General features: G+C 37.6%; 1 protein-coding gene across 1 annotated transcript in view; it reads left to right on the forward strand.

The window, feature by feature from the left end:
* The window catches only part of KCNN2 (potassium calcium-activated channel subfamily N member 2), a 77026-nt gene that overhangs the window by 15194 nt on the left and 34252 nt on the right, over positions 1 to 27580 (forward strand). The window contains exon 4 of the mRNA XM_074165962.1: positions 6069 to 6487. Within this exon, the coding sequence (XP_074022063.1) occupies positions 6069 to 6487 (419 nt within the window). The remainder of the gene's footprint in view (positions 1 to 6068; positions 6488 to 27580) is intronic.

Consider the following 27580-nt stretch of genomic DNA (forward strand, 5'->3'; position numbering starts at 1 on the left):
TCAATATATAATTTAAAAAAGGGAAATATGGTTTGGCGGAATTTAACCTTGTGTGCTTAAACAGAATTTAACCCTGTGTTAGTTTCGGTGATCGTAAGTGTCCTTTATTTGTAAAAAATCTCATGGATTATTTGGGGTAGGTTTTTTATAATGATCTAAGAGACAGAGGTTAAAAAAAGCCATACAAACAAGACATAAGAAACCTGGTAAGAGTGTTGTTTAACACGTTTGTTTTTTTAAATGGTTGTGGTTATGTGTTGGCTGTCAAAGTAACTAAGATGTATTATTCAGATGTATTTTTATGTAAAGTTTTTGATGCTGCACTTCTGAAAATGTGGTTCACAAAGACTATAAATGGTCTGGGCCTCTTTTACGCATCCCTTCCTGAGATGTTAAGGTTTAAACATAGTCATTGAGAGAAGTATTTTGAGCCTGCTTAGCCACGAGCACACATTAACATGTGTTTTTTTTACATGCATTGATGTAAAAATACCAATAACTATGAAAAACTCATTTTGCACAGGGATGCCAAATTTAAATAAATATACTATGCAAATAATAATTTTTGTGCTGAAGCTACGTACCAGACTTTTACAATCCTCTGTTTAAATTGGCATTTTTATAACTGGGCAGGGCACATGTGCATGTGTACATGTATAAGTGATAGAGCAGTCTATCTTCCCCATTTGAATGAACTAAGCATGTTTTGCTTGGTAGAGAGCTATATCCACAAGAGGTTGTGGACCAATTTCTAATGACCTATTAGAAAGTTTGGTTTTAACTCTGGATGTGGGTAACATTCTGGAAAATATGAGATAGCCGAGGCCTCATGTACTTTTATGAAAAACGTGTTCTGTGCCTTCTGTTCTTTGCACGCAGAAGGTGTTTGATGCCTCATGATCTAAACCCATTTCTGTATGATCTAAACCCACTAAAGTCTCTGCTCTGTGGTGTTGTACTTAGGCTGAGGTGTACAGCAGCCCTCAGGAACTCCTGCAGGCTCTCCAAGGTCAAGGACAGTCCTTTAGATAACTTACAGACCATTTGTTTATGTGCGTTTTGATGACAGAAGAAGGTCTTTTTCATCCCCTAGTTAGGGGGAACTGAGTTAAAGGCTTGAGATGTCTATCTTGCACCACCATATGGTTTTAAATCATTTGTACTTAATGGGGTGCTGTGGGACAATAACTTGGCTCCTTGGAGTAGTGAGAAAAAAATCAGTATTTTCTTCCCCTCAGAGTACCGTAATGGCCTTTTTGTTTGTATAATGTTTTGGGAACTACAAACTATTGAAAAATGTCTGGTCAAAAATTTTGGTAAATCAGCAGTTCCAGAGGCTGTATTTTGCTACTCTGAATCATAGTCCCGTCGGTTCTTTTATAAGGTTTAAGTCACTCCAGTATTTAACCATTTTAAATTTGGGTTTTTAAATTAAACGATTGCAACAGTATGTTTGTGAGTACAGTTGAATCCCCTTCTGCAAGGAATCCTTCCAGGGGTACAGCTGGTGCTACTTCATCACTGTTTATTGCTTCCTTTTTGCTCCTGTGTTAACATATCCTCACTGTATTACAGCAACGTAGTGATACAGTTTTCTGATCTGTTCTTTTACTTGGAGTGCAAAGGCATTTTTAGAAAATGGCTAGTTTCCTTACTCTTTGCATTCACCAACATGCTCAATAGCCTGCTTTTGATATACTAATTATTTACAAAATTATCTTCTCTCCTTTTGTTTAAGTAGCTTCAGGAAGTCTCTGATCTAAGTTGTCATTTTGTGCAGTCTACTTTGAATGTGTTGCTTTTTTCCTGATCTGTTGTTACATGAATGTTTAACAAAAGTGTTATGTAGATATGCACTTACCTATATAAATATCTCTGTTAGGATATTTATTTTCACATTTTTTCTGTGTGGCATTAAAAATACCAAGTTTATTTAAAGTTAAAGATTGATTTACGTTACATTTACACACAACATGCTGGAAAAACATTACATAATTTTAGGTGAAAATAAACTTAAATTTTTTTCTATAGAGTGGAGACTTAGTAAAGGTATATGAGACTTCTGTATTTGAAGAACCTTGCAGCATACTTACATTACTTACATTAGATTTCAACACTGAATAATTATAAGAAATTTGAAATCTATAAACAGGTGTAACATCTTTGACCTTGACTGGAGTTTGACCTTCTCTGTGGGGCGCAGGACTCCATTCTATAGGAAGAGTTTGCTCACTCGTTCATTATGTTCTCTTTTTATTGCTGTCGTCATTCTCTGTTCAAATGAGGAGTAGTGTCTTGAAATTAATGCATGGTTATTATAACAGGATTGACTGAAAGCAGCTGAGAGGGTCTATACATACCCTTTAAATTGTGCTGTTCAGCTGTTCTTTCTCTTCTTCATTCATTTACCTTTCTCACTTTCCAAACAGGAAAATGTACCTAGCCAAGCATGCAGGCATGCACAAATACGTCTGTATCTTCCAAATTAAAAGTGAAACTTGTGTTTAGTACATTGCATAATTGCAAGTATATAAAATGTGCATGAAATCCTGTATTAATTTCTGTGTCATTTCAGTATGTTCCAATGTAGTTGTTATTCACAACCTGTTTTAGATGCCCATATTTGTTCCAGAGTGTTTCATATCCATCATAGCTTGAATTTAGAAACACAGAATTTTAAGGAAATCTTCCTCATATATATGATTTTGAAATGTTAATATTTTTATGAAACAGAAATGCTTGTACTGGATTTGTGGTACTTTGTAGCTTCTGGTGTTTCCTACTTTCCATGTTTTCACCTCCTAAATCTCATTATATGGTAGCTGAAGATATTATCACTTTAAAATATTATTTTCTGTAGAAGAAATTGGCACAGCTGAGGACAAAGGAAGTTGATAGGGATCTCCTGTGTTTGCAAACATAACCCGTTCTACTGAGCGCTACTGAGAAACTTCATTCTTTGTAGCATGTTAGGATTTCTTCTGCTGACAGGTGAATAAGTTAACAAGTATGTATTCCATAATTACATCTTAAAGCTTTTAAAAAACTCAATGATTAAATAACCTTTTCTTCTATGAAAATTGTAAGATCAAATTTTAATGCCTAAGTTTAACTCAGCGTTCTTCTATTCTCATCATTTAAATTGAATCAGTGCTTAAGGTATCATTTTTCTTGAATTGTCTTTCTGCATATAGAATTCTTTTTGAAATCTGTGAAGATGGTAGGTAAAAAGGGAGGACAAAAGACCATTGCTTTTTCAGGAGATTTTGAATCTTTAAAAGAAATTTTAAAATACTACCAGTTTGACATGTATTTGATATGTATCTGAGAATTGAAATATTTACCTCTGTTGTTAATTTATTCTTTCCTTTGGAAACCCGCACAGCTTTTGAGATATTTGATATTATCTATCTCCTTTTCAGTCAAGCTGGTTACTATACATCTGTATTCTGTGTGTTCTAAATACCTGAATCTCTTCATAACTCATTTAGCACTCCTGTGATCTGACTGACAGCATTTACAGGCTAATCACAAGAATCATATACACTTGAACATTACTGTATGTTGAAAGTTTGGCCCTTAATACCAAATAGTATATTTGCTAGTAAAAGAAAGCGTATGTGCTTAAGTTACATAATTCACTGAGTGTTTCTTGAGCTTAATTCAGCACTGTGTTTCTTTGTTTTTAATAGTGTTGCAGTGGAGGCAGGAACTGTACCTATGTGTAGCAGCTTGACCTTGGCCAGCTGTGAGACCCACACCCAGCCACTCTCTCACTCTCCCTCCCTCCTCAACAGGACAAGAAGAGAAAATAAGATTAAAAAGTTAGGGAGTTGAGATAAAGATGGGGAGAACCCTTACCAATTACCGGCACTGGCAAAACAGGCTCAGCTTGGGGAAAACAAATTTAGTTTATTGTCACTTAAAAGTTGAGTAGGGTGGTGAGAAACAAAGGCAAAAACTAAACCACTTTGCCCCGCTGCCCTCTTCCCAGGCTCAATAGCTCTCCTTCATTCCCATCTCCTCTCTCTTTTCACCCATGAGTGACGCAGGGGATATGGGGAATGGGAGTCTGTCCATGACAGTTTCTCTCTGCTGCTCCTTCCTCCTCACACTTTTCCCCTGCTCCAGTGTGGGTCTTCTCCATGGTCTGTAGCCCTTCAGGCTAAACCTGCTCCAGCATGGGTCCTCCTCCATGGGCATTAGTTCTTGCAAGGAGAATGTGTTCCAGTGTGGGCTCTCTGCAGTTGGCCGTTCCCTCAGGAAATACCCATTTTGCTCTGGCATGGGGTCCTCCATGGTTTGCAGTGTAGGGTTGCATCTGCTCCAGCGTGGTCCTCTCCACGGGCTTCAGGGAAATACCTCTTTCGTCATGTTCCTCTCTGGGGGCTGCAGAGGTATCTCTGTTCCAGTGCCGGAGGACTTCTTCTCCCTTCTTCTTCTCTGACCTTAGCATTTCTGGGGTTCTTTATCACACCTTTTTTCCTTCACTCCTCAATGCCTGGACAGCATTTTGCCCTTTCTTAAATATTCTTTCACAGAAGGACCACCAGCTTCACAGATGAGCTCAGTTATGTCCTGTAGTGGGCAGTGGTAGAGCAGTCCCTGACCTCTTCATGCAGACACCACCCCTGCAGCCCCCCCAGTGACCAAAACCTTGTCACCAACACCCAATACAGTAAGATGGAGGGAAAGAATATAAAGGGATGAAAAACAGGTCCACAAATACAGAAATCTGTTTCTTGTATGGTTAACAACTTTATTTCTTTTAGTATCAGTTCAACTACAATAAAGTTAATTTGTGGTTATCACTTTTCCAAGTAAATGACTGGAGGACTTTTCTGAAAGACAAACAACGTATTGGGAGGAGGATGTAGAGTGTGCTTTCGATCTCTAAACAACGTACAAAAAGAGATCAGGCTTGTATTTTAAACTCTTGAAAAATGGAGAGGGGCAACGAGCAATGCAGATGAGTAACTGGGGTTTTGGCTCTGTACATGGTACATAGCATGCTGAAAATACTTTCTTACATTGAGGAGCACATTCGTTGTGTAATTTTCCTTCTCAGCCATTATTTTTCAATAATCTAATTTTAAAAATCCTGCAGAAGTATTTTTATTTCCTCTTACCTATTTACTGAACAGCTTTGTTTAGATTCGAACTATAGTTGAAGTGATGAGAAGGTCTTCTCTTGTCACTGAGGTTGTATCTTCTTTGTCATTATGGGTTATGTTCCTCTTTGAAAAATTGCCTATTTGCAACCTCGTGCATACTGCCACTCTCTAGTAGTGACAAATACTGTTTGATTAAATATTTATTTAGGAAATCATCAGGAACATCATTTACTAAACAGTGTCTTTCAGTACCTTTGTTTCTGGGGGGCAAACTGAAGGCCTTGATTGTGTAAAAACAAACATGTGCATTTAATTTTCAGCTACTAGTAGACATCACCTGGGCTACTCTCATATTTACTGGCCTTGGCTTTTCAAATTTTCACTATGAGATATATTTTTGAGTCTTTGTGCGGTGTCATATTTGGTTTTGCATCCTACATTGATCTGTATTGGTGCCTGAAGCTTGACAAAAGCTTGGATAATTCTATAGAAGCTATATTATCTCCCTGACTGAAGCATGGATATGCTCTAAGGCAGGCTTAACATTGCATCTTAGGAAGTATTTTCAATTTGTAATTTAGATGCATATTCTGAAAACACTTTCTTAAATTTTTCTCAATTTTATGAACTTGGAGTAAGCAATTGATTTTGAAGGGACAAGGCTTAATTGGTCCAGAGTTTTGTTTTATCAGAAATGGTCAGAAAATATGAGTAATTCTTATTAAATAATATGTGAAAATTCAGTTTCAGATACCCTTTTTAAAAAAATGCATGAAAAAAAGTGGATTTTTTTTTGTTTTAACCAGATTTATATTTCACTTTGTAGTGATGTAGTAATGTAATTTTCTTTTTAGTGGTCATTGGCAGCTCTGAAAACAATGCTATTTTAAAATGGAATTATAACAAGGTTTGTTAATGATGTACTAAAGTTAACCTTATATTTTATTATTTCAGTTGTTCATGGTGGACAACGGAGCAGATGACTGGAGAATAGCCATGACTTATGAGCGTATTTTCTTTATCTGCTTGGAAATACTGGTGTGTGCTATACATCCCATACCTGGGAACTATACATTCACATGGACAGCCCGGCTCGCCTTTTCTTACGCTCCATCCACAACAACAGCTGATGTGGATATTATTTTATCTATACCAATGTTCTTAAGACTATATCTTATTGCCAGAGTTATGCTTTTGCATAGCAAACTTTTCACTGATGCCTCATCTAGAAGCATTGGAGCATTAAATAAGATAAACTTCAATACCCGTTTTGTTATGAAGACTCTAATGACAATATGTCCAGGAACTGTACTGTTGGTTTTTAGTATCTCATTATGGATAATTGCTGCATGGACTGTCCGAGCTTGTGAAAGGTAAGGTTGTTCTGTTTGTTTAGTTCTTTCTGTCTGTCTTTCTATTTTTCTCTCTTGTTTTGCCTCTTCCATTTTGGATCCAGGGGACTTAAATATTTAATGAAGTGGAGCTTCCAGGTCCTTGATATTTTGAGTGTTGACTGGTTTGTATTCTATATCACAGATTGTCAGGAATACTTTGCCTTTTAATGTGAAGGACTTCTGGAGAGAGGTCTGTGCCACACTGTTAACTGTAGCATTGTGATTTGATTTCAGTGTTTTGATACAAGTTCAGGTATGTTTGCTAAAACACAGTGGAGAAATACCATAAAATGTCTTTAAGAGTAATTGTTGATATTCTGCATTGATATCAGCTTTCATTTATTTTGTTTGTAGGTTAAATTGATTGAGAATAAGGTAGATAAAATACCTATGTAAAATTCCAACGGAAATTTTTTGTTTGTTTTTTTTTTTCAATTTGAGTTTTATTGTGCTGTAAAAAAAAAAAAGTGTAAAATACTGTTGGGGAGTTGACAAGAACAAAAAAGCGGAACAGGCAGAACAATTACAGTAGTATAACTCCTTTTTCTTCCACTAGAAATCAGAAAAAGTGGATTTGAGAGGCAGACTTTCATTCATTTCAGCCAGTTTTCTAACCTTCCTCTCCTACAGACTTCAGTGTAGATGCAGAATAAATGGCTATCAGTGCTGACAGCTTGAAATTTAATTTCTTGAACATACTTTAACAAAAAATAAATTAACTTCTGATTGGATAGGATTGCTTAGGAACGTGAGATATGTTAACTCTAAGGAGATGATTCGCATTATTCTCTATGGAACATTTAATGCCTGGGACAGCTCTTATATCCTGGAATGAAATTCTCCTTACTTAATTAAGCTGGAAGATCTTCAACATGTTTAAGGAATTTCTGCTGCTGGTTGTTGACCATTTTGTTTTTCCTCTTCCTTTCCATGACTGTCTATTTTATAAGCAGTTTAGGGGAGTTATTTGTGACAGCTTTAAATCAGCAGTTAAATTGCACACAAATTGCACACCAACTCTTAAGGTTATGTTACTTGTGGAAGTTACTCCTTGCGTTACTTCTCAATTTGCTACAAAGAAAAATAGCTGATGTGATAAAATGAGTGTAGAGATCATGTTGACGTTGTAGTTTTTATTGTTAAATTGCCAGAATTGTAGAATGTAGTTTGTTACAGTAGATGCTTTTTGTCAATGTTGTTTCCTTATGTTATGGCAAGACTAATCATTTAAGTGTTCTGAATATGCCAGGTTAACATGACATGTTATAGTTTCAAAATATTCCCCATAGCGGGAGCAGGCAGAGCACCCTAGATATTGACTCAATGTCTAATAGTTGTATTTTAATAAGCATGTTCTCATTTAGATGTAACTGACTTCTACAAAGCCTCTCCTCTTTGTTTCACATTCTTCACTTCTGTTCCCACCAGTTTTCTGTCAACAGAATTACAGCTCAGGAATTCTTGGGCGTCTCTTCAGGCATTTCTTGAATTGTCATTTGTGAAGTGGCTCTGAGTAACTTCAGCATCCATTGCTGTCACTGTTTTACGTATAACTGCTTAATTATCTGTAGTATTATTGTTATTAAAAAGTAGCATTAAATAGTCATGTTATTAACTTTTCAATAGATGCACTTTCAAAATAAGCTTATAAAACCTGTGTCTCTCACAGTGAAAATTACTGAAAAATATTAACTACTATCTGATACACATTTGTAAAACATATGTATTTGTTGGTATAAAGATGGCAGGATGAGGATGTATAGTGTATAAGTAATACTAAAAGTAAAAGAAGCAAAGAATACCTCATCCATTTTCCAGTCAGGGAGAATGAAGACAACATTATCACAAAGTTTTGATTTTGTGAGTTTGTTTATTTCTTTTTAGAAAATGAGGCACTTCTGCATCACTGTGACCCTGGGAAGAAGCTTATTTGTTTGGTTGGTACACTGAACTCAGGGTTGCAAACAAGGCTGAATTTTCTTCAACTGTCTGCTAAACTAGTAATGGATTTCCCACATATTAATTTGCAGTTACTGTCCTTAAAGTGACTGTAATGGTTTGGAAAGTAAGCTGGATAGCCACTGACTCCTCTAAAACTGAAACAAAACACAACTAAAAGCAAGTTGAATATCAAAGTGACTATCAGATTAATACGTCTTTAGCATAATTACCTTCTGTCAGTGGAGTCCAGTGCAAGATTATATTCCTTCACATTTAACAAAATTGTTAATTTTATGTTTCAAAAACACTAAAAGGGATATATTTTGGCTTTGGGAATAAGATATTTGTGTCATTCATGGTAACTGCATGGCCAATTTTGTGTGTTTTGCCTATGATTTTCTCTTGAAGGAATATGTAAATTCTTTGCCAAAAGAGTGATAACTGGCTGTGGATTCCAGTTACTAGTTAGTCCACTAGAAAGGTGTAGATCTATAGCTCATCGAGAAGTAAATTTTATAAAAATCTCTCAGAAGAAAACCCCAAAACCCCATGCATTGGAATGCTCTTAACACTCTGCCATCTGAAGCTAAACATCCCTTCTTGTACAGCTGGAGACAGATACAATCGCCATTTGTCATGGGAGAGGACAAATACTGCTGCTGAATCCATTCTGTGCTGTGTAGAGGTCGTAGTCCTCAGAATATGTCTCCCAACACCTTAATGACTTTGATTTGGTCAGTAGTTAAGAGTGGTTTTTTTCTCAGTTTTAACTAGAGGGAGTTTATTTGCTGGAATAGACTATTTTATATACACAAAATGATCTTGAAAATAGATGTTTTCATTAGAAGGAGTATTTGCTATTCTGCTTGACACTATACATGAAATCCTAATTAATTTTGATACATTTAACAGAAATTAGAAATTAGGCAGCATTCCGGTGGCTTTGTTTTGATGAGGGAGGATTTACACGAATGAAATTCGTTGGTGTTCAGTGGTTCTCAGCATCACTCTAGCACCAAGCGCTTTAATTTATGTTATATAGTAGTTTTATGTAAAGTTTTTGCACCAGTGGTTTTAGTATTTCTTCAGTGTATTAAATCCGTTAGCTGGCCATCCAAATTGGAACAACATGATGGTGATAAGATTTAATAGATTAAAATATTGAAATTTTGGAATGGGGATGAAACATTCTCATGCTATTCCATGGCCTCAGTGAGAGGAGAAGTCACAGTAGGCAGTGTCCTTACTGTGAAGTTGTGTGTGCTTAGCAGAAGCTATTGCTGCTGGGTGACAGCCTGATTTTGACACTGTTCTTCTATTTGCAGTCAGATTTTGCTCATTGCACGCTGTCCTGGGAATAGGAAGGTAGATTTGGAAGCACCGCATTTCATAGTGAGGAGGGTAACATGAAAGAGCATCATTATCCATCTCTCTGAGGAAAACCCCGTAGACAGGTTATGGGTTGAAGCGGGCAAGTTGGCCATGTGAATAAAGACTTCACTGCTTTGATGGTCATCTGACTGATCACTTGATATACACTGAACTAAGGCAGGACATGTGTCTTTCTCAGTGCCTTAATGGCTGTATTGCTAGCTCTCAGAATGCTAATTATAGCAAGTGACACTTTGGGTTGGTGAGCAAGGTATTTTCCAGGATTGCAGTTTAAGGTCATCCACGAGGGCAGTGATGGTGGACAGCCAGCTGAGTATAAACGAGTTGCCAGGGCTGCAGAGTAATCTGGCTGAGGGAGTTTGGGAGGAAAAGGTGGGGAAAGCATGAAAGTGTTGCTCTGTACATAATGCCAGAAACTCCTTTTTTATTGCTCAGGTTTTTATGTCTTTTTTGAGGGGAAGATTACATTACATACATTTTAATATCTGCCTTCTCATTGCCAGCATCAGTGTATTGCTGTCTGTCATACGTGGGCTACATAATGAAAATCTAAATTTTTTATTAGGTCTAACTCAATAGATGTTTGTGTTTATAACATCTCTGGAGCACACGATCTAGAATGCTTATGAATATGTTACTTTTCTGTATGAATTATGAGCCCTGTAAGCAGATTACTTTTGCAGCAACTGATCTTGTTACCGAAATAGCTCTGTGCATGGTCACCAGTTGTTTATAGCAGTTTAGATAGAAATATTTGGTTTCTCAAAAACAGAGAAAAAAAGTTAGTATGTATAGCATTATGTCATTGAAATGTCTGACAAATTTGCTTAGCTCTTCTAGAGAAGACCTGTCTCTGCTGGGAGAAGTGAGCTGCTCTTCTAGGTTATGTAGAGGGAAGTTGTTGATCTTTTATTTTTCCTGTGCAAAGGAAGAAAGAACATTGCCTTCTGAATGCACACATGGCTGTAACGTGCCCATGTATCAGGGCAACATGAGCCACATGTGCCCACGTTAGACTGTTGTATGTCCAGGACAGCTCATATCACATGGCCAGAGTTACTGTGGATTTACAGCAGCAGAACTGAGAACAGAAGTGGATTTTCTGCTTCCCCAGAGAGCGCATTTTTTGGCACCGTTCTTGGTTCTGTTTGTACCTCTCTCTAACTTCTGCCAGTGAAATCAGTTCAGATTGAGTGGTTTGTTTAGTCAGCATTTCTTCCTCCTGTCAGCTTCTGCTCAGTATTCTTTCCTTGCTTTAACAAAAGCAAAAACAAAGAAATAAATAAAATAATAATAATAATAAAAATCTGTCAGTGTGTGAAGGTGAAATCTTTTTCTGCTCTCTGCTCATTCTTGTTTTCTACAAATAAATAAGTATCTGTCTTAATTCTTGGAAATACGATGCTGTCAGAAAGCCTCCAATAAGCAGCTCACACATAACAACTGCTAGGCAAATGTTAAGGATTCATTTGATACCAGCAGGTGGATGCACCGAGACTTTCAGTTGTAATTCATGCAGGAAAAAGTGTTTCTTAGCTATCTAATTTCCTCACAGTATGTATTTGTCTTCTTTGGTTGGCTTGAGGATCTTATTTGAGGTTGTACACTGCATGCATAATCCCAAGGCCACACTCTGGAATTGCCTTTGGCAATCTCTGCAATGCCAGCGTGAAGATTCTTGCTAGTAGTTTAAAAAAACAAACAAACAAACAACAACAACAACAACAACAACAACAACAACAAAACAACAAAAGAAACAAACCAAGCTTGGGTGTTTAGTTTTAAACCTATTTTTAGCCCCAAAAGCTCAGAAGCAACAACGTATAATTTTTATTTTTTTCTAGCTAATATGTTTAATTACTGTCAATAGATCAAATAATGTTTGTGTATTGACAGAGCTGGCTGTTTACCACAGTTCTTTACCTTCTCTCGGCTCACTGAAAGTAAAATGTGCTACTTGCAGTCAGGTTTCTCCGGTGGTGGCAACAGTTAACTCTTAAATATTCAACACAACAGTGATCAAAGATGACCCATCATCATCTTGTTAGGTTACTTTTTTATAATATTTACATCTCGAAGCAACTCATAGCTAAAACCAGGTGTAACTGGTTGCATTTTAGTAGCAAATGTTACCAGTAGACATCAGATATACTGTTTTATCAAGCAGTGAAGGCAACAAGGGAGTCTATCACACAACTACAGCAGTGGATGTCTGATATACATAACCTAGATCCAAAAAAGAACAATTGATCCAAATAAAAAAAATCAGTTTGCTAGCTGTGTTCAGAAGGACTGGTAGCTAAATGATGTGTTCTTCAGCTGCCTGGTGACAAAACAGCTTATGTCCATTTAATGGAGGAAGCAGAAGAACTTACTCTAATTCATGTAGAGTTTGATTGCTATTCTTTTAAATTCATATTTTCGTTCCCTTTGGAACAACGTGTTTGTGTATTCTCAGCAAAAGAATTTTGGGAATACAAGTAAGAACATATTCTTCTCTTTGTTAGGTTTAAGGCTAATTCTGATTTCTAGAATTACCCTAATAGCTATGGAAAGTAACAATAACTGGTGCAGTAACTCAGTCATCCCATCATAAAAATTTATCAAGCCAAGATAGATTGGTGTTTCTCTAGTCCAAAAATAGCAGACCCAACTTGGGGGAAGGGAGTGCAAAAGACAAAAAGTTAAAAAACAAGCACAAAAAAGTCTTCTTGCTTACCTAAAAAAGATCTTATATCTGTTTTTCAGGGTCACCTAACTAGAGCAGGAAAACTTTTTTTTTAGGTTAAATTCCCTTTTATTTACAAAAGATTTATACATATAACAGTTGTATGAGGACAGAATGAAGTGGAAAAGCTCAGGTATAGTTCCAAGGTCTCAGAAGAATGGTGAACAAAGAAAAGCAGAAGTCTGAAGAGAATGAGAATACCTACAAAGGAGTACTTACCTGCTTTCAAGGACAAAACGTCCTCTTTTTTTTTTTTTTTTCCTTCATTAATCTTGAATCTGTAAAACATAATTCAGGGAATGATCTTTCTTGTGTTCAGCAAGAATTGTTGTACCCACTCCGAATTCTTTCAGATAAGAGAGCAATTTATTGGATTTTTTTATCATTATTTCATTACCGGATCCAAAGATACATCCTCTGGTCTTTGCGTTTTTAAATGTAGTAGCTAATTTTTTTTCCCTCCCTATTTTAACCAACACCTTAAACTGTTCTATTTTGCTTCAAAAGGAGTCAAAACTATTTACAGCAATACCTTAAAAGCAGTCCTTAGAAAATGTGACCATACTGAAGCAGAAATCAATTTCTTATCACTTCAAAATATAATTTGTTGCTCTGGTAGCTTAATGTATTTGAAAAATGCAGCCTGAAATAGGGATTTAGGCTTTACTACTGGTTTTCTTTTTCTTCTTGATCTGGATATCAGGCCCCAGTGAGGACTTTGGATCATGGTTGTCAGTTCAGTGCTAATAAATGGGTGATACACTGACTGAACTCTGACCTTAAAGAAGTCCTTTTATTGGGAATTTACAATTCAGTCCTAAAAAATCAAGTCTATAAGGTTAATTACAGGAGATAGCGTGAGGGAAAATGCACAGTTTAAAGAAATTAGTGGTTTAATGGAGGAAAGGTGTTTTTAAAATATTTTATATGTTCTTTATTTTCCTTTTCTGTGTTCCTCCCCTTTTTAATTTTTTGTCTCAATACATTCATGTTTTTTTCGCTTGGATAGTTTTTTGCCTGGATAGTTTTTTGCCTTGAAAAGTTCAAATTCAGCTATAGTTTTTGCCACAGCTGTTCTTCAGATGGTAAGTGACTTGCAGCAAATCAGTAATAAGTATTGTAGAGACATCATATTAGTGGCCAGCCTATGTGCAGAACTTCTGCTTAGGGATATAGCTGTGCTAGATCCCCATACAGTTAACATATATATGGGGAGTACAGCTTGCCAGGCAAATCTTTACTACCAGAAGGTCCCATAGCTTTACACATTTACAGATTACTTTAGTTTTTATCAGGTAATGTAACGCTGTTTTCTTTATGCAGAGATGAAATTGCCTTATATTAAAATTGCTTATTTAAAGGATCCCAGCAGTGTTTCTTTCAGTACAGCTCAGTTATGTACACAAGCCCATAATCCCTATGGAAACATTTGATATTTAAACCTGCAAAAAAAATTAACAGCAATTACAGAGAGCCCTAATTTTGTGTCATGCTGGAGACCAATGACCAGTGAGTGGAAAGTTCCCATCGCCACCCTTCTGGAATATTATTGAGATATATTGAATTATATTGAGGTATGGAAAAGTACAGGCTGGTCAGTCTCACTTCTGTGCCCAGCAAGATCACGGAGCTTATCCTTCTGGAAACTCTGCTAAGGCACATGGAAAATAAGGAGGTAATTAGTGACAGCTAACATGGGTTCACTAAGGGAAAATTGTGGCTGACAAATTTGGTGGTCTTCTGTGATGGAGTTACAGCGTTGGTGGATAAGGGCAACTGACGTCATCTACCCGGACTTGTGCGGAGCATTAGACAGTGTCCTGCATGCTGTCCTTGTCTCTAAATTGGAGATACATGGATTTGACAGATGGACCACTCAGTGGATAAGGCAGTGGCTGGATGGTCACATTCAAAGAGTTGCTGTCCATGGCTTGATGTCCAAGGGGAGACCAGTGACGAGTGGCATTCCTCAGGGATCAGGACTGGGACCAGTGCTGTTAAACATCTTTGTTGGCAATGAGGACAGTGAGATTGAGTGCACACTCAGCAAGTTTGCCGATGACACCAAGCTGTGTGGCACGGTAGACATGCTGGAGAGAAGGGATACCATCCAGAGGGACCTGGACAGGCTTGAGAGGTGGGCCCCTGCGAACCTCATGACCTTCAACCAGGCCAAGTGTAAGGTCCTCCATGTGGGTTGGGGCAATCCCAAGCACAAATACAGGCTGGGTGGAACATGGCTGGAGAGCAGCCGTGAGGAAAAGCACTTGAAGGTGTTTCTTGATGAGAAGCTCAGCATGAGCTGGCAATGTGCACTGGCAGCCCAGAAAGCCAACCTCATCCTGGGCTGCATCAAAAGAAGCGAGACCAGCAGGTTGAGGGAGGTGATTCTGCCCTCTACTCTGCTCTCGTGACACCCCATCTGGAGTACTTTGTCTAGCTCTGGGGTCCCCAACATATGAAGGACACAGACCTGTTGGAGTGAGTCCAGAGGAGGGTGATGAAGATGATCAGGGAGCTGGAGCACCTCTCCTATGAAGACAGGCTGAGAGAGTTGGGGTTGTTCAGCCTGGAGAAGAGAAGCCTCCAGGGAGACCTTATAGCAGCCTTCCAGTACCTAAAGGGGGCCTACAGGAGAGATGGGGAGGGACGCTTTATCAGGGAGTATAGTGATAGGATGAGGAGTAAAGGTTTTAAACTGAAAGAGGGCAGATTTAGGTTAGATACTAGGAAGAAGTTCTTTACCGTGAAGGTGGTGAAACACTGGAACATGTTGCCCAGAGAAGCTATGGATGCCCCATCCCTCAAATTGTTCAAGGCAAAGTTGGATGGGGCTTTGAGCAACCTGGTCTATTGGAAGGTGTCTCTGGCCATGGCAGGAGAGGTTGGAACTAGATGATCTTTAAGGTCCCTTCCAACTCTAAACTTTCTATGATTCTATGATATTATATCCATATTGAGGTTAGAAGTGGCAGCTTGCTTCTCTTAGTGGGAGTGGAAAAGGGCATAGCTCTGCCTGCGTGACTTCATGTGTATACCTGATTGTAAGAAATTAATGCTTGAGGAAACAGGCAGTACCAAACTGGAGTGATGCTTACGGCAGGGATTAGTGAGGCTTACCTTGACACGACACCCCTGGCTCAGTCTGTGAGATGGGCACACTTCTTGCACGCAGCTCTCTCTGAAGAGTCAGACCAAAAGTTGCACGCATCTGTTGCAAAGAACTTACCCTTAGTATTTCTTTTAAAATTGTTTTATATTTTAAAAAAAGATTTTTAGTCAAAGGAAAGTGACAAAGTGGTAGAGGGAAGGACATTTTGCCTTCCAAATTCATTGAAAAGTGACAAGGCTGTTCCCTATTTTGGCCCAAAACACAGGAATTCTCTTACCCTGATACTATTATTTCTGTAAAGCTTCAATGGGTATTTCTGGACTGAAATCCAGGAACCTTTTTCACTTTTATTTATATTTATCTATTTTATATATTTTTATAAAAATACCCTACATTCTAATATTTGTGGTATGTTTCAGACATTTGTATTTGGGTAACTGAGTCAGGAGGAATGAATTATCATTTGTTTTTTAAAAGAAACTTGTTCTTTTCCCCCCCATCCTTATCAGCAGTGTGTGTATGCATTCCTGGGATCTCAGTTTTCTCAGATGTGCAGTGCTCACTAACAATGAATTTTGGAGATAGGGCCATGATACGTGACTTACTTTCTTAATCTTTTAGCTGTGCAAGTGTTGGTGTGTGTTATCACCTACACTCATGCTTCCAAAAACAGTGATGTTATACTAGTTCAGAGCTTGTAGGCTGATCAATCAAGAACATTCTTGAATTAGAAAACAGAACATGAGTCTACTTGCAGCTATTTTTCTCTAAAACAGAGTGATATTCAATATTTCTTTTTTAGCCTGGTTCTGTGTTAAATGAAATCTATTGGCAAAATTCCTATGGGTTTCCGCAAGAGTGGTTCACTGAACTGAAGTATGCTAATGGATAACTGAATCTACCAGGACAACATGAATTGGACAAGTATCCTGGATTATTTAAATGGCAAGCTTCTGGGTTAGGGGCTGTCTTTGTTCTGTGTTTGCACTGTGCTTAGCACAGGGGTATCCAAGAATAACACTTGTATACGTGTGATATTGCAGTACTAATGAATGTAATAGTTTCTAGCAAGAAAAAAGGGGAGCTAAACACTTCTGAAAACTGGCGATTTCAGATGAAGATGAATGCCTTCATGTGTTGATGTGGCAGTTTACAGCTTGCGCTGTGATCACTGCCCAGGCAGGAGTAGTGTCCTGCTAGCTGGCTTGATTTCCCTGTGGAGACTCACTGCCCGAAGTGGAGAAGGCTGAGGTGAGGGTCCCACTTGCGGAGGAGAAGCTATGTTCATGCCAGACTGGTGGTGGGACCTTAAAATCTACTGTCTAGTAGGGACAGTCAGCTGTACTCCAGACAGCACTGTGCTGCAGACAGTCATCTGGGTGAGTTGGAATGGCCTGGCACTAAGTTGGGGTTTTCTCTGCTCTTTTGCTGCCAAGCTTGGCAGAAGAAGATACACTGACAGCAAAAGAGACCAGTCCCTGATAAGTGGAAAGCTGCAACAAGGGTAAAAAGTACTCAAATGTCCCAGAGTACCAAATGTCCCTGAATAGGGTAAGGGCAGAAACAGTAATAGATGGTGTCACTGTCATGGGGCTACAGCCTGGTTTAGAACCTGATGCAAAACCTATGGAAGCTGGTAGACTTGCAATGACTTCAAGGCCTTTGCTGATGGAGCTAAAATGATTGCATCCGGACTGTGTAATCATGCAAATCACGCCAAGTTGTTGGGATAAGTCTTGGGTACAAACTTATATATTAGTTGTAAGAAATTGTGTACAGGTCTGAAAATAGGTTTTGCAATGCTAGGAAATAGGGATGCATGGCAGAAAAGATAGGAATCTGTAACTGCTGTTACTGGCATCAGTGTGCATGAAAAGCAATGTTATCACCTCAGAATATCTTTCTCAGCATGCATTTGTGTGAGAAAGAAACAAAGGGAGAAGGATGTCTGGCAAGAACAACAAATAAAACAGCTGTTTTGGGTTTTTTTGTTGTTTTTAAAAGACGTATTTATGCCATTAATTCACTAAATATTTACAAATAACTTTGACTTGCAAAAGACTACTTACAAGGTGAAAATAGCAGTAAAAACCAGAGTATGCTATCTTTGAAACAATAAAACGCATTGTAATACATAAACATGAAATGACAGAGTGATTAAAGATCTACTTGTAGGACAGAAGGTTTTTATTAATGTTTATGTAGTCTTCTGTGATAATGGTGATCACCTAGAAATGTAAACAAATGATTGTCTTAATATAAACTGAATGGGATTCATGTTGTAGGTATGCCAAGACTGCAAGATTGTGTCCTAGTTTTAGGATTGCAATGATGTGTTGGTCTCCAGTGCTTATTTTGTTATGATGACATAATAAAGCAGGCCATGAGCATGTTAAAGACTATTCTAAATAATTGTGAACTTGAGTAGATACAAATGTAGTTACGTAGCATTTCTTTTGTCTCATTGGACAGGCTGCGCTAAAAATATTTTGAGTTGTAGGCAACTTTGGAGTACAAAGCAGAAAAATTTTTAAAAAATTGGAATTGAGAGTTATGTGGGCTGAACAATTGAACGTATTCTTCCAAAGATCATGTAAGAAGGGATACTTTTGTATAAGAATACTAAAACCTAGCTTTTCCAGAGCTATCTCTGCAATCTAGGGGTTATCACTTACTACAGCTATGCTTTGCTTTCCTTGCCTATAGCTCTGTGAGCCCTCTTTTAGCACAGATTATTTTGGCATCTTCAGCAGGTGCAAAGAGACTGTGCAAGCAGGGCATACACAGCTTGAAAGTGCAGAGCAATTACTACTTAAAAATAATGCACCTAAAAGCTAACTGGAATTTAGTGAAGGATTAGGCTGAACGTTAGGACAGTCACCACCCCACTAAGACACCAAAAGAGGCCTTGCTGGCCAGGCAGGCGTGAGGTAGGGGGTGAAGGTCTGTCCTCCACAGCTCACAGGGACTGTCCTTTGTGCTGCTGCATTTCCGCCTCTTTCCGTGCTGCTGGCATTGATGGATGGATGATCCTCCTAGTCCCCAGCCAGACCAACCAACCTGTCTGGCCTTCTGTTTGTTTGTTGTTTTTTTTTTCCTGTAGGACTTTATACCTTTCCACATTGGGAGTTTTATCTCCTGAATCCTTGAGCTACTAACTGTCCCTCTCAAGCAGAGGAGGTGTGGATCCTTCTAGTTAGAGCAAAATGTAGTGATTATTACCCACTGCTAGCTTATGCATATCCATTTTGGAACATGTTCTACATTTGTAGAAAATAAAACATTTGCATCTTGCTGCTTGAGCAGAGTCGCTGAACTTCCATTTTATTTCATGCTTGTATCTTTGGTTGGGTGTTTCTTTCTTAGGATCAATAGCAGACCCACAAAGATACAAATGGACGGTTTCAAAGTAATATGCTTCTGGTCATTGCAGAGTAGAGCAAACAGTTAAGTAGAGATGTGACTAAAAAGATTTAAAAATTTGGGGCTCTGTGATCAAAACCTATGCAGGTGCAAGCTGTGACCTGGTGATCTCATGCTCTCACAAGATCAGGCAGCTTGTGCCATGAAAATCTATGTTCAGGAATGGGTATTGCTGAATAACTGGTGCTGAACTGTCTAGCAGTTAGCAGTTCTGTGGTATGGAAGTGTCATTTTTCGTAAGACTGAAACAGTGGCTAATTATTATCTTTATGACATTTTTCATGAACATAAGAAATAATAATATTAAAGAACATAGCTGAAGTACCTCGTCTTTGTTTGTAAAAAGGACTGTGAGCCAGTATGCTTTTTCTGCCCTTAGTTTGCTGCATATAAGCTGTCTCATGCTGTCTGGATGTTTTTGAAATTAAACAAAACAGCAAGGAGACAAAAGACATTGTTGGCCTAGCTGACTGTGCAAGTGTTAAACAGAGAATTTGAAGAAGAAAATATTTTAGTCCCATTGCAGCTTGATGTTGATTGAGGGGAGAGGAGGATTTTGGCTGAGCGAGTTTTCCTTTTTTGGCTTGTTTTCTAACACTGCTCTAGTAGGTATAGGATAGATATAGGACATGTGATCTAAAGGGGAGAAGCTGCTCTCTCGGTCCAGCTCTGGAGAAGAGTATGCAGGAGCATGGAAAGTATTTTGGTTTATAATCATCATGTCAGAAGTGTCAATGGCTTTGTTTTGATTTCGGTATATCCGAGGGGGAAACTTAAACATGTGTTTATAAAACATTGCAGACCAACTGCTGGGTTTGCAGTGGGGTGGTGGTAGGAGAATGTTTACTCTGATGCAGGTGCAACTGTTTGGCAAGTGCACCATCAATTTGCTGCTTCAGGCTTGCTTTTGGTGGTTACAGAGGGATGACATTAATCTTTGTCCTCTCTCCTTTGGCCACTGCATTCTTTGTTGTTACTGAATAACCTAAATTTATCAGTTTTGTAGATACTTAGTTTAATTGACTTGACCTGAGAACTGTCCAGAATGTTTTCCTTTCTGACCTTACTGTCAGTCCAGGGGGTGGACTGCATATTTCTGGGCATGCAATAGCATATGTGGGAAACGACCTTGCAGATTATTTACATTAAGTAATAGTCTTCTAATAAAAACAGTTTATCTCTTCACTGAGTTTCAGAAAGATGATGTTCTAATTCCTTGAGTTAATGGTGATCACTTATGCTATTTTGTACTTTAAAGAGTACAGTAGATGTAACCTGAAAAGTTCCCTGCAATCTGAAATCATAGAGGTTGCCTGAAGTTGAATTAAGATCAAGTATTTGTGCCCAAATGTCTTTTCCTTTTGGCTTTGTTTTTAATCATTCATCTTTTCAGAAAATCATCATACACCTTCAGACTAATGAGCTTCTAAAATTGTAACCTCAACTGTTTAAACTTTGGTGTTAAATTGCAGTCTTTCACAGTAGATTCTTTCCAAGGTATTCAAAAGCAAATTATATGTTACATTTAGTTCATTTAACACCAAAGGCACTTGTCAGCTCTCAGTAGTACTTGCAGCATTAATTTTCTTCATTTTCCAAGTCTGCCAGCTTTTAACAAAAGTTGTGCATGATAATTCTTGATAATACTGCTTTTAGAATGGTATTTGCTCAAACAGTTGAATCTGCTTGCAAGCAGTTCACATCGGTTACCTTCCTTGTGCTTTGTGTGCTGGGAGGCAGAAGACCTGCTGACGCAATCAGTATACTGCAGCAGGACACTGTTGTCCTTCACTGATTGTATTTCTGATAGCACAGAGTATAACTTCTCTTGATTTTTGGAAAATGAGATGAAGCACAGGTAATCGGCCAAGAAGCAGATGCTGTGGCCTGACGTTTCAGTGTCTGCTGGAGACACAACCATCTGCACCGAGAACTACACGTTCTGTTAGTTCGTTTTCATTTTCTTTCAAAGCAAAATAAAAATTTAGACTATAATAATGTTAGTATGCTTTTAATAAGATCCACCCTAATGCTTTGCTGTTATTCAGGTAACCAGCAGTAATGTTGTTGGTAGTATAGAATATTAAAATGGAGCTTTTAGTATGCCAACAAAAGTATGCTTGATGTATACAAAAAATTTAGAAATTCACAAAAGTATTAAAAAATTGATTTTTTTAGTGGAAAATGCCATTATTTAATGATATAGAAGGTGTTCTAGCTGTTAAAGCATGAAATAGAGGATCCATCCTATGGTTCTGTTGTGACCTTGAACAAAGTCACTTAAGCTCTTTGTGTCTATTCCATGCAGAGAATTATACTCACTGTTATTGTTTGGTGTGGTTTCCTATACTGAATAGCAAAATGGTTTGAACTTACCCAGCAAAAAGTACCCTTAAACTATGATTGCAATGCTAATACTTGTATGTTGTTTAAAGTTATTGTACAGGTAAAGATGCAATCTAGCTATACCCATTCTGAGGAGCAAGGGGAGGAGTGTGAAAATGTAGGAAATGCTGTTAAATTTTGTATGCTTACATTTTGCTTTCTCATGCTTTGGGGAAAGATATTCAGAAAACATAGACCATCCCCTGCAGAAGGCTGTGTGGCCGTACTGCATCTCTGCACCTACTTCTCTTCAGTCAAAACACCTGAACCTAAAGGAGAAACTGACTGAAGCTGGGTGGCATGGAAAAGCAAAAGTAGATCTCCTGTATTTCCCAGGGATTTCTAATCCATATAGTTGGAAGTCTTTGTCCTCTGCACCTTTGGGGGACTCATGACTAAATTTCTTGAACTCGGAAGTTGCAATCTAGAGAAACTCAAGGTTTTTTTCTTTTAAAGATGAATGATAATTTTCCTTTTAGTCATGTCTTTCCTTAAGTTATATAAAAGGTTATAAGTTATATAAAGGTTAAGTTATATAAAACACTCAAATGTAGTTGAATTCTTACAGGAAGATTGGTCCGTCTATGTTAAATATGCCTTATTTATTAATTTCTATAATGAATATTTTGTATGTTTAGGTATAAGGTGGTCTCCACTTGACTGGAATGAGACACACGTCTTCAGTTCTTTTTCTAGTCCCCTTCGTCTTCTCTCAAACCAGACATCTTCTCTGAGGATCTATGACTTGTTTATTCTTTAATGTCATGGACTTTTGCTAATGGAATAAGGTGTCTTTGAGCTGTAAGCTGGTGGTCATTACTCATTTAACATGAGGGGCCCCCCACACCCCCACCAAAATAGTCTCTTTTTGTTGTCCTATGTGATGCTTTAAAATTACAGTCTCAGATACTTTTTATGAAGAAGGACAGCTGGAACAGTTAAGATATCAGAAAAGTCACAACTCTGCAGTCACATTTGGAGCCTGTGATTTTTAAATTTTTTTCAACTGGATTCAGTTGCTGTTGTATATGTAAAGTCTTGCAGAAGGCCAATTCTGCCAAGCAAGTGAAAGGAGGAGGATTAATAGCTCCCTTAAGGCAGCATTCTTCTTGCTAGAGCTTGACCTGCTCATGCATATACACTTCCTCGTGTTTGTCCCATCAGTGAATTCGTCTTGTTTCTAGGGCCAAGAGAGCACTGTAAATTAGATTTCAAGTTTGCTTAACATTTCATCTTCCTGCTCCTACTCTTTGTTGCAATTTAATACTAATTATGTTGACAGCCTTTATGAACCATCCCACAATCTGAAAAAGGAATAATTAGTAAAAGTCGGAATGAAATCTACTTTTCCTATCAAGTCAGTATAGTTACAGACAGCATGCCCAAAATCACCTGTTCCCATCGTGTACATCCTTAGTTAAGCACAACCCCTGATAGTGTGCTTGCTTGCCTGAGTCATGGCCAAAGAGTTAAGTATGAAAGTCACACAGATATCTCACATGTCTACTATATGATTTGCATAGAAATTACCAATAGAGCAGTCTATAGGCATTAGATATTTTTTGTTTTACTAAAGGGTTTTTCCAACATGTTCAACATGTAGACTGCAAGACAGATGCAGTAAGTGTAGATAGTGCAGTTGCCACTCCATCCAGACTTCTCCCCTCCAGTACAACACAGAGTGACAATATGTAACTGCTCTTTCTTGCTGAAAATGTCACCTGCTCAAATTCCTTCAAAGCACAAAGCTTCATTCCTTTCTTCATTGCTTTACTGAAATTGATAGAAATGAAAAGTCAGAAAGCCTTGAATGAAGGCCAAGATACCAGGCAACAAAATGGTCTTGGTAAAAAGAATTCAGCAGTAGAAAGAACTCTGTCTGAAGTGCATGGTCTTTAGAGAAAATACTGCAAGATCTTTTTTCTTTTTTCTTCTGTTCTTTTTTGTTAAATGTTTGTCATTAAAATGAGGTTGATCCCTGCAAAAGTTATTCAGTTCTGAAAGCAAACAACAAATGAACTTGAAAGTCCAAAATTAGCAAAACTAAGAGGCCTGATCTTAGTCTCCTCTTTAATGACAAAGTAGGGGAGAAAGTAGAAGAGTCAGACTTCATATAATCTCACATTCCCAGTATCAGAGAATCTGATGGCAACATGCCAAGGCCTAAAACACAGCAAAGAAAACCATAAGTGCATCTGGCATTTTTAACATACTACAATGAAGGTCTCTTAAGTGTTTTCTTTTTGAGTGCATTTATCTGGACAATACTTCTGTCTTCAAATCTGGCACTGCAGAGGTCTGTATAAACAAATGAGAATGATATTCCTTTATTATCATCACCAGAGTTAAGCACTACGTACAGCTGTGTCAAATTTCTGATGGCCTGACTGAAACTATGGTATTCTCTCAACTAGTGTTTGCCTTGAGACACTTGTGGTAGAAGTCTGTCCTGTAGTTGATCTATGTATGCACTCACTCCACTGTAAGGCATGTGGTACCAGAGAGACACAAAAATGTCTTTTGTGTGGATAACGTGTCTTGATGCCTAGTAAGTGGACATCTGTAGACTCATCACAAAAATTCACCCTGAAGGATTGTCCTAGCCTTCTGATTGGTTTGATGAAAAGAACAGAATTTAAAAAGGGAGAAGGCTTTTTTTTCTAAATATTGACAACCTCATGCTGAAGTTTCATACATAAAAATATAAGTGGAAAATATTTATGTTACAAGTGCTTTACTTGTTTCCTTTGCTATACAGCAATATATAGTTATGTTTTTATACTTCTTTATGTTTCATAATGTTAAACGTACTAACTGTCCCCAGTACATCAGTAACGAACTGTTAGTGAAATCTGGCATAACTTTCAGATGACTCTTAAAAGTACACAGACTTTGGTTTTGGAATTGTCTTTATAAATATTCAGTAAAATCTGTCTAATTTCAAGCAGTGTGACTTACAGGAGCTAAACTCAATACAGCCTTTCCTTTTCATAAAGGGAATTAAAATATATTTGAGGAATAACTACACTTTCAGTTGATTTAAGTTGAGCATATGGCTCCAGCAGTGTCCATGATATAGGGTGTAAGCCTAGTTCCGAGTCTGAGGTAGTTCATGACGTTTTTTACACTTTACGCTGACTGCTGGCTTCTGCTGTGATCCAAAGCTAGTTTAAAAAAAATTCTGCCTAGATTTTGTAAAATGGTTACTCATAAAATGCTGTGCTATATAACATGGTTTTATTCTCCAGTTTATCCAGAACATTTTGAATATTTTGAAGAGTCTGTAGGCTATTTTGTTTTTTTTTTCTACAGAAAATGAAATTGGCTCGGGCTTTTACATATGTTGGCAAATTTGTTGCTATTCTCATTAATTTTCGACCAAAAAAGTCAGGCTTTGTGGCTGTGAGCTTGTACTTCATTCCTGTTTATGGCAGGCTTCTGCTGTAGAAAACTAACATATTAAAAAATAGTAATTTGCATGATGATAAATGAAATTATTTGCATGAGAGAAAAATACCTTTTAGAGTGCTCAGTTTGTCAGAAAGTCTTCTCCGAGAATTCAACATCATCTTTGCTGTATAATTTCCCCTCCTCCTCTTCTCTCCTCCCTTTTCCCACATACAGGAGAAAAGAAAGGCTAACTTGTACCTAGTTTTGCCATTTTATGTCAGAAAAAAGGGTGGGCTTAATTTTAACTGCATAATGATTAATTCTAATTATTCTATTTCTGAAGCTTTTCTCAGTAAATTACTTCAGATTCTTTAGACATCAGTTGATTTTGATGTTCTCAACTTAAAAGAAGAACAAAATACAGACCTTTCCTCCTTTTGAGGGGGATTGTGTATAAAATAGTAACAAAGTATCTCCAGAGAAAATGCAATATGCAAGATAGGGGAAAATTTTAGAAGGGCATTAGTTGCTAGTGAATATAATGAATGATTCACAGTAGAGCTCATTAAGAAACTCTTTGATTTGGAATGATTCATATTTCTATCATAACACAGCTTTAACCAATGCTGTTACAGACTTTGAAAAATTAAACCTTAAAAATAAGATTTATTCTTACTGTATTGATAAATCTCAAAGATTATACGGTGTAAAGAAATATGGCTGCAGAACGGAAATATACATGCATATATACATATCTTTTAAAATCAGAGTAAAAAATGGAGTGCTGAAAAATAAAAGTTTTCCCTCGAGCTTGCTTATGTCACTGCAGTTTACTTCTTTTATATTAATGCATTATAATATTCTTTTAACTGTGTATTTATAGTAGCTTCTTTTACTGAACTTCATTTGATAAAGTTGATATACAGAACTACAGAAAGAGAAGATCTTGGATATTTCGGGTTTTATTTCTATTAGGTAATTGTTTTGTGGCTCCAGTACTTTCTGGATTATTTGTTGAATTATGCTTTGAAAGCAGAGCTGTTGTTTACTCAAAACAGTGGTTTATCAGGGATTGGAATGGACATGTTCCCTTCTCCAGTTCCTGTCCTAAACTTTTTCGGCAAATCTCTCTCTCTCCAATAGGTTAAGGAGTCATGCTCTCTCCATTTTGAATTCAATTTAAAGTTGAAATAGCTTCAAAAAGATACTCTGAGATACTTTCACAATCTGTATCCTGACAGGTAGGGCAGTGAGATTAAGATGTTGATGTGAGTTAACTTTGCGCTTGAGAAGAGACTTAAAGCAAGTTTGCTCCCCTTGGCGAATGCACTTGTTGCTAAGCTGATAAAGAAAGGGTATCAACAGCTCTTTTTTCTGTGCCTTGTGGGAAGTCTGATAGGTTATTTGTTCACTAAGAATTTTTCCATTTTTCCATCCATGTTGCTTCACGTATGGATACTGAGGCATTTAAAGGGCTGTTTTGCTGCTTCGGGACATACCGCTATTTTTGGCAAAGTGAAGAATTTTGGTGTTATGCGACTTTTGGATGTCTAATTTAAGAGAATTATTTTTAAACATACATGTCGTTACAGAGGACTTCAAGTTCATTGGTTTTTAGTCAGAGCTTTGAGCACCCAGGCTAAGCAAAATATGACACATGGAGCTGAAATCTCAGAAGGTGAAGACCACCAAAATAATGTTAAGTTGTAACAAAAATGGTTAACTTCATGCAGGCAGCCTGTCAGCTATAAAAAATTAAAATATGATTTTTCATTTCCAAAAAATGAGGTAGAAGACTGTATGACAATAAAGTATTTTGTGCTACAGTTGTCCATCCCTGGAGCAGAGCTGTACTTTGCATTGAAAAAGGTACTAGTGTGTTTTTGTGAAGACTAAAAAGTAGCATATGATGATGGAATTATGAAGCACATTGTAGTACACGTGCCAAAGTTCATGAATAAAGATTGTTCCAGACCTTACTGTTTTAGTGCTGATTGCTAACAAAAGCAGCTAACAACAATCATTACAGCCTGAGTTTGCCTCTTAGCACTTCAGTGATATGAAGCACACTTAGCTTTCTGCACAGGCTGGACATGGATATAGGAGCTGGGAAAGGCTAGAGAGTTGAGTTTTCAAAATCTGAAGGCAGCCCTGTGAAACATGGAAACTGTTTTTGTTGGAGACAGAATAACATCAAATGCAAATAAATTTCGGTTGGGCTGGGAAAAGCTGAATCCCCAAGCCTGCTCCACAGCACGAGAAAGCTAGTTCTAGCTGAAAGAAGATTATCTGAATATAATAAAATGTATTAGTCCAAATACTTACCAATGGGCAAAATTTTGCACAAAGGATAATTAGTGTAAGTTTTCTGAAATGGGAAGAATCAGCCATATAAACTTCATGACAACTGCTACTGCTAGTCCCAGCTTTCATCTCTGAGACACAGAAAGGTATTAGTGGCCTGACTTTCTTTTCAATTTCTCTTTTGCATATTTTATTAAAATAAGCCATGTTTAGTCACAGTGAGCCTGGTTGTCTTTCAGAGCAGTCAGGGTATGTGTTTAATAAACCCTGCTGTAGGCAGAACCCATTCAGGTCTGTAGGAGTTAAGGTTTAGTTTTAAGACTGTGGACTTAAGACTTTAAGATAACTTTCCATGATCTTTAGTGTTATTCATTATTCTGCTGAGTCACAAGAAGCA

Source organism: Numenius arquata, chromosome Z, assembly GCF_964106895.1.
Source record: "Numenius arquata chromosome Z, bNumArq3.hap1.1, whole genome shotgun sequence".
Lineage (NCBI taxonomy): Eukaryota > Metazoa > Chordata > Aves > Charadriiformes > Scolopacidae > Numenius > Numenius arquata.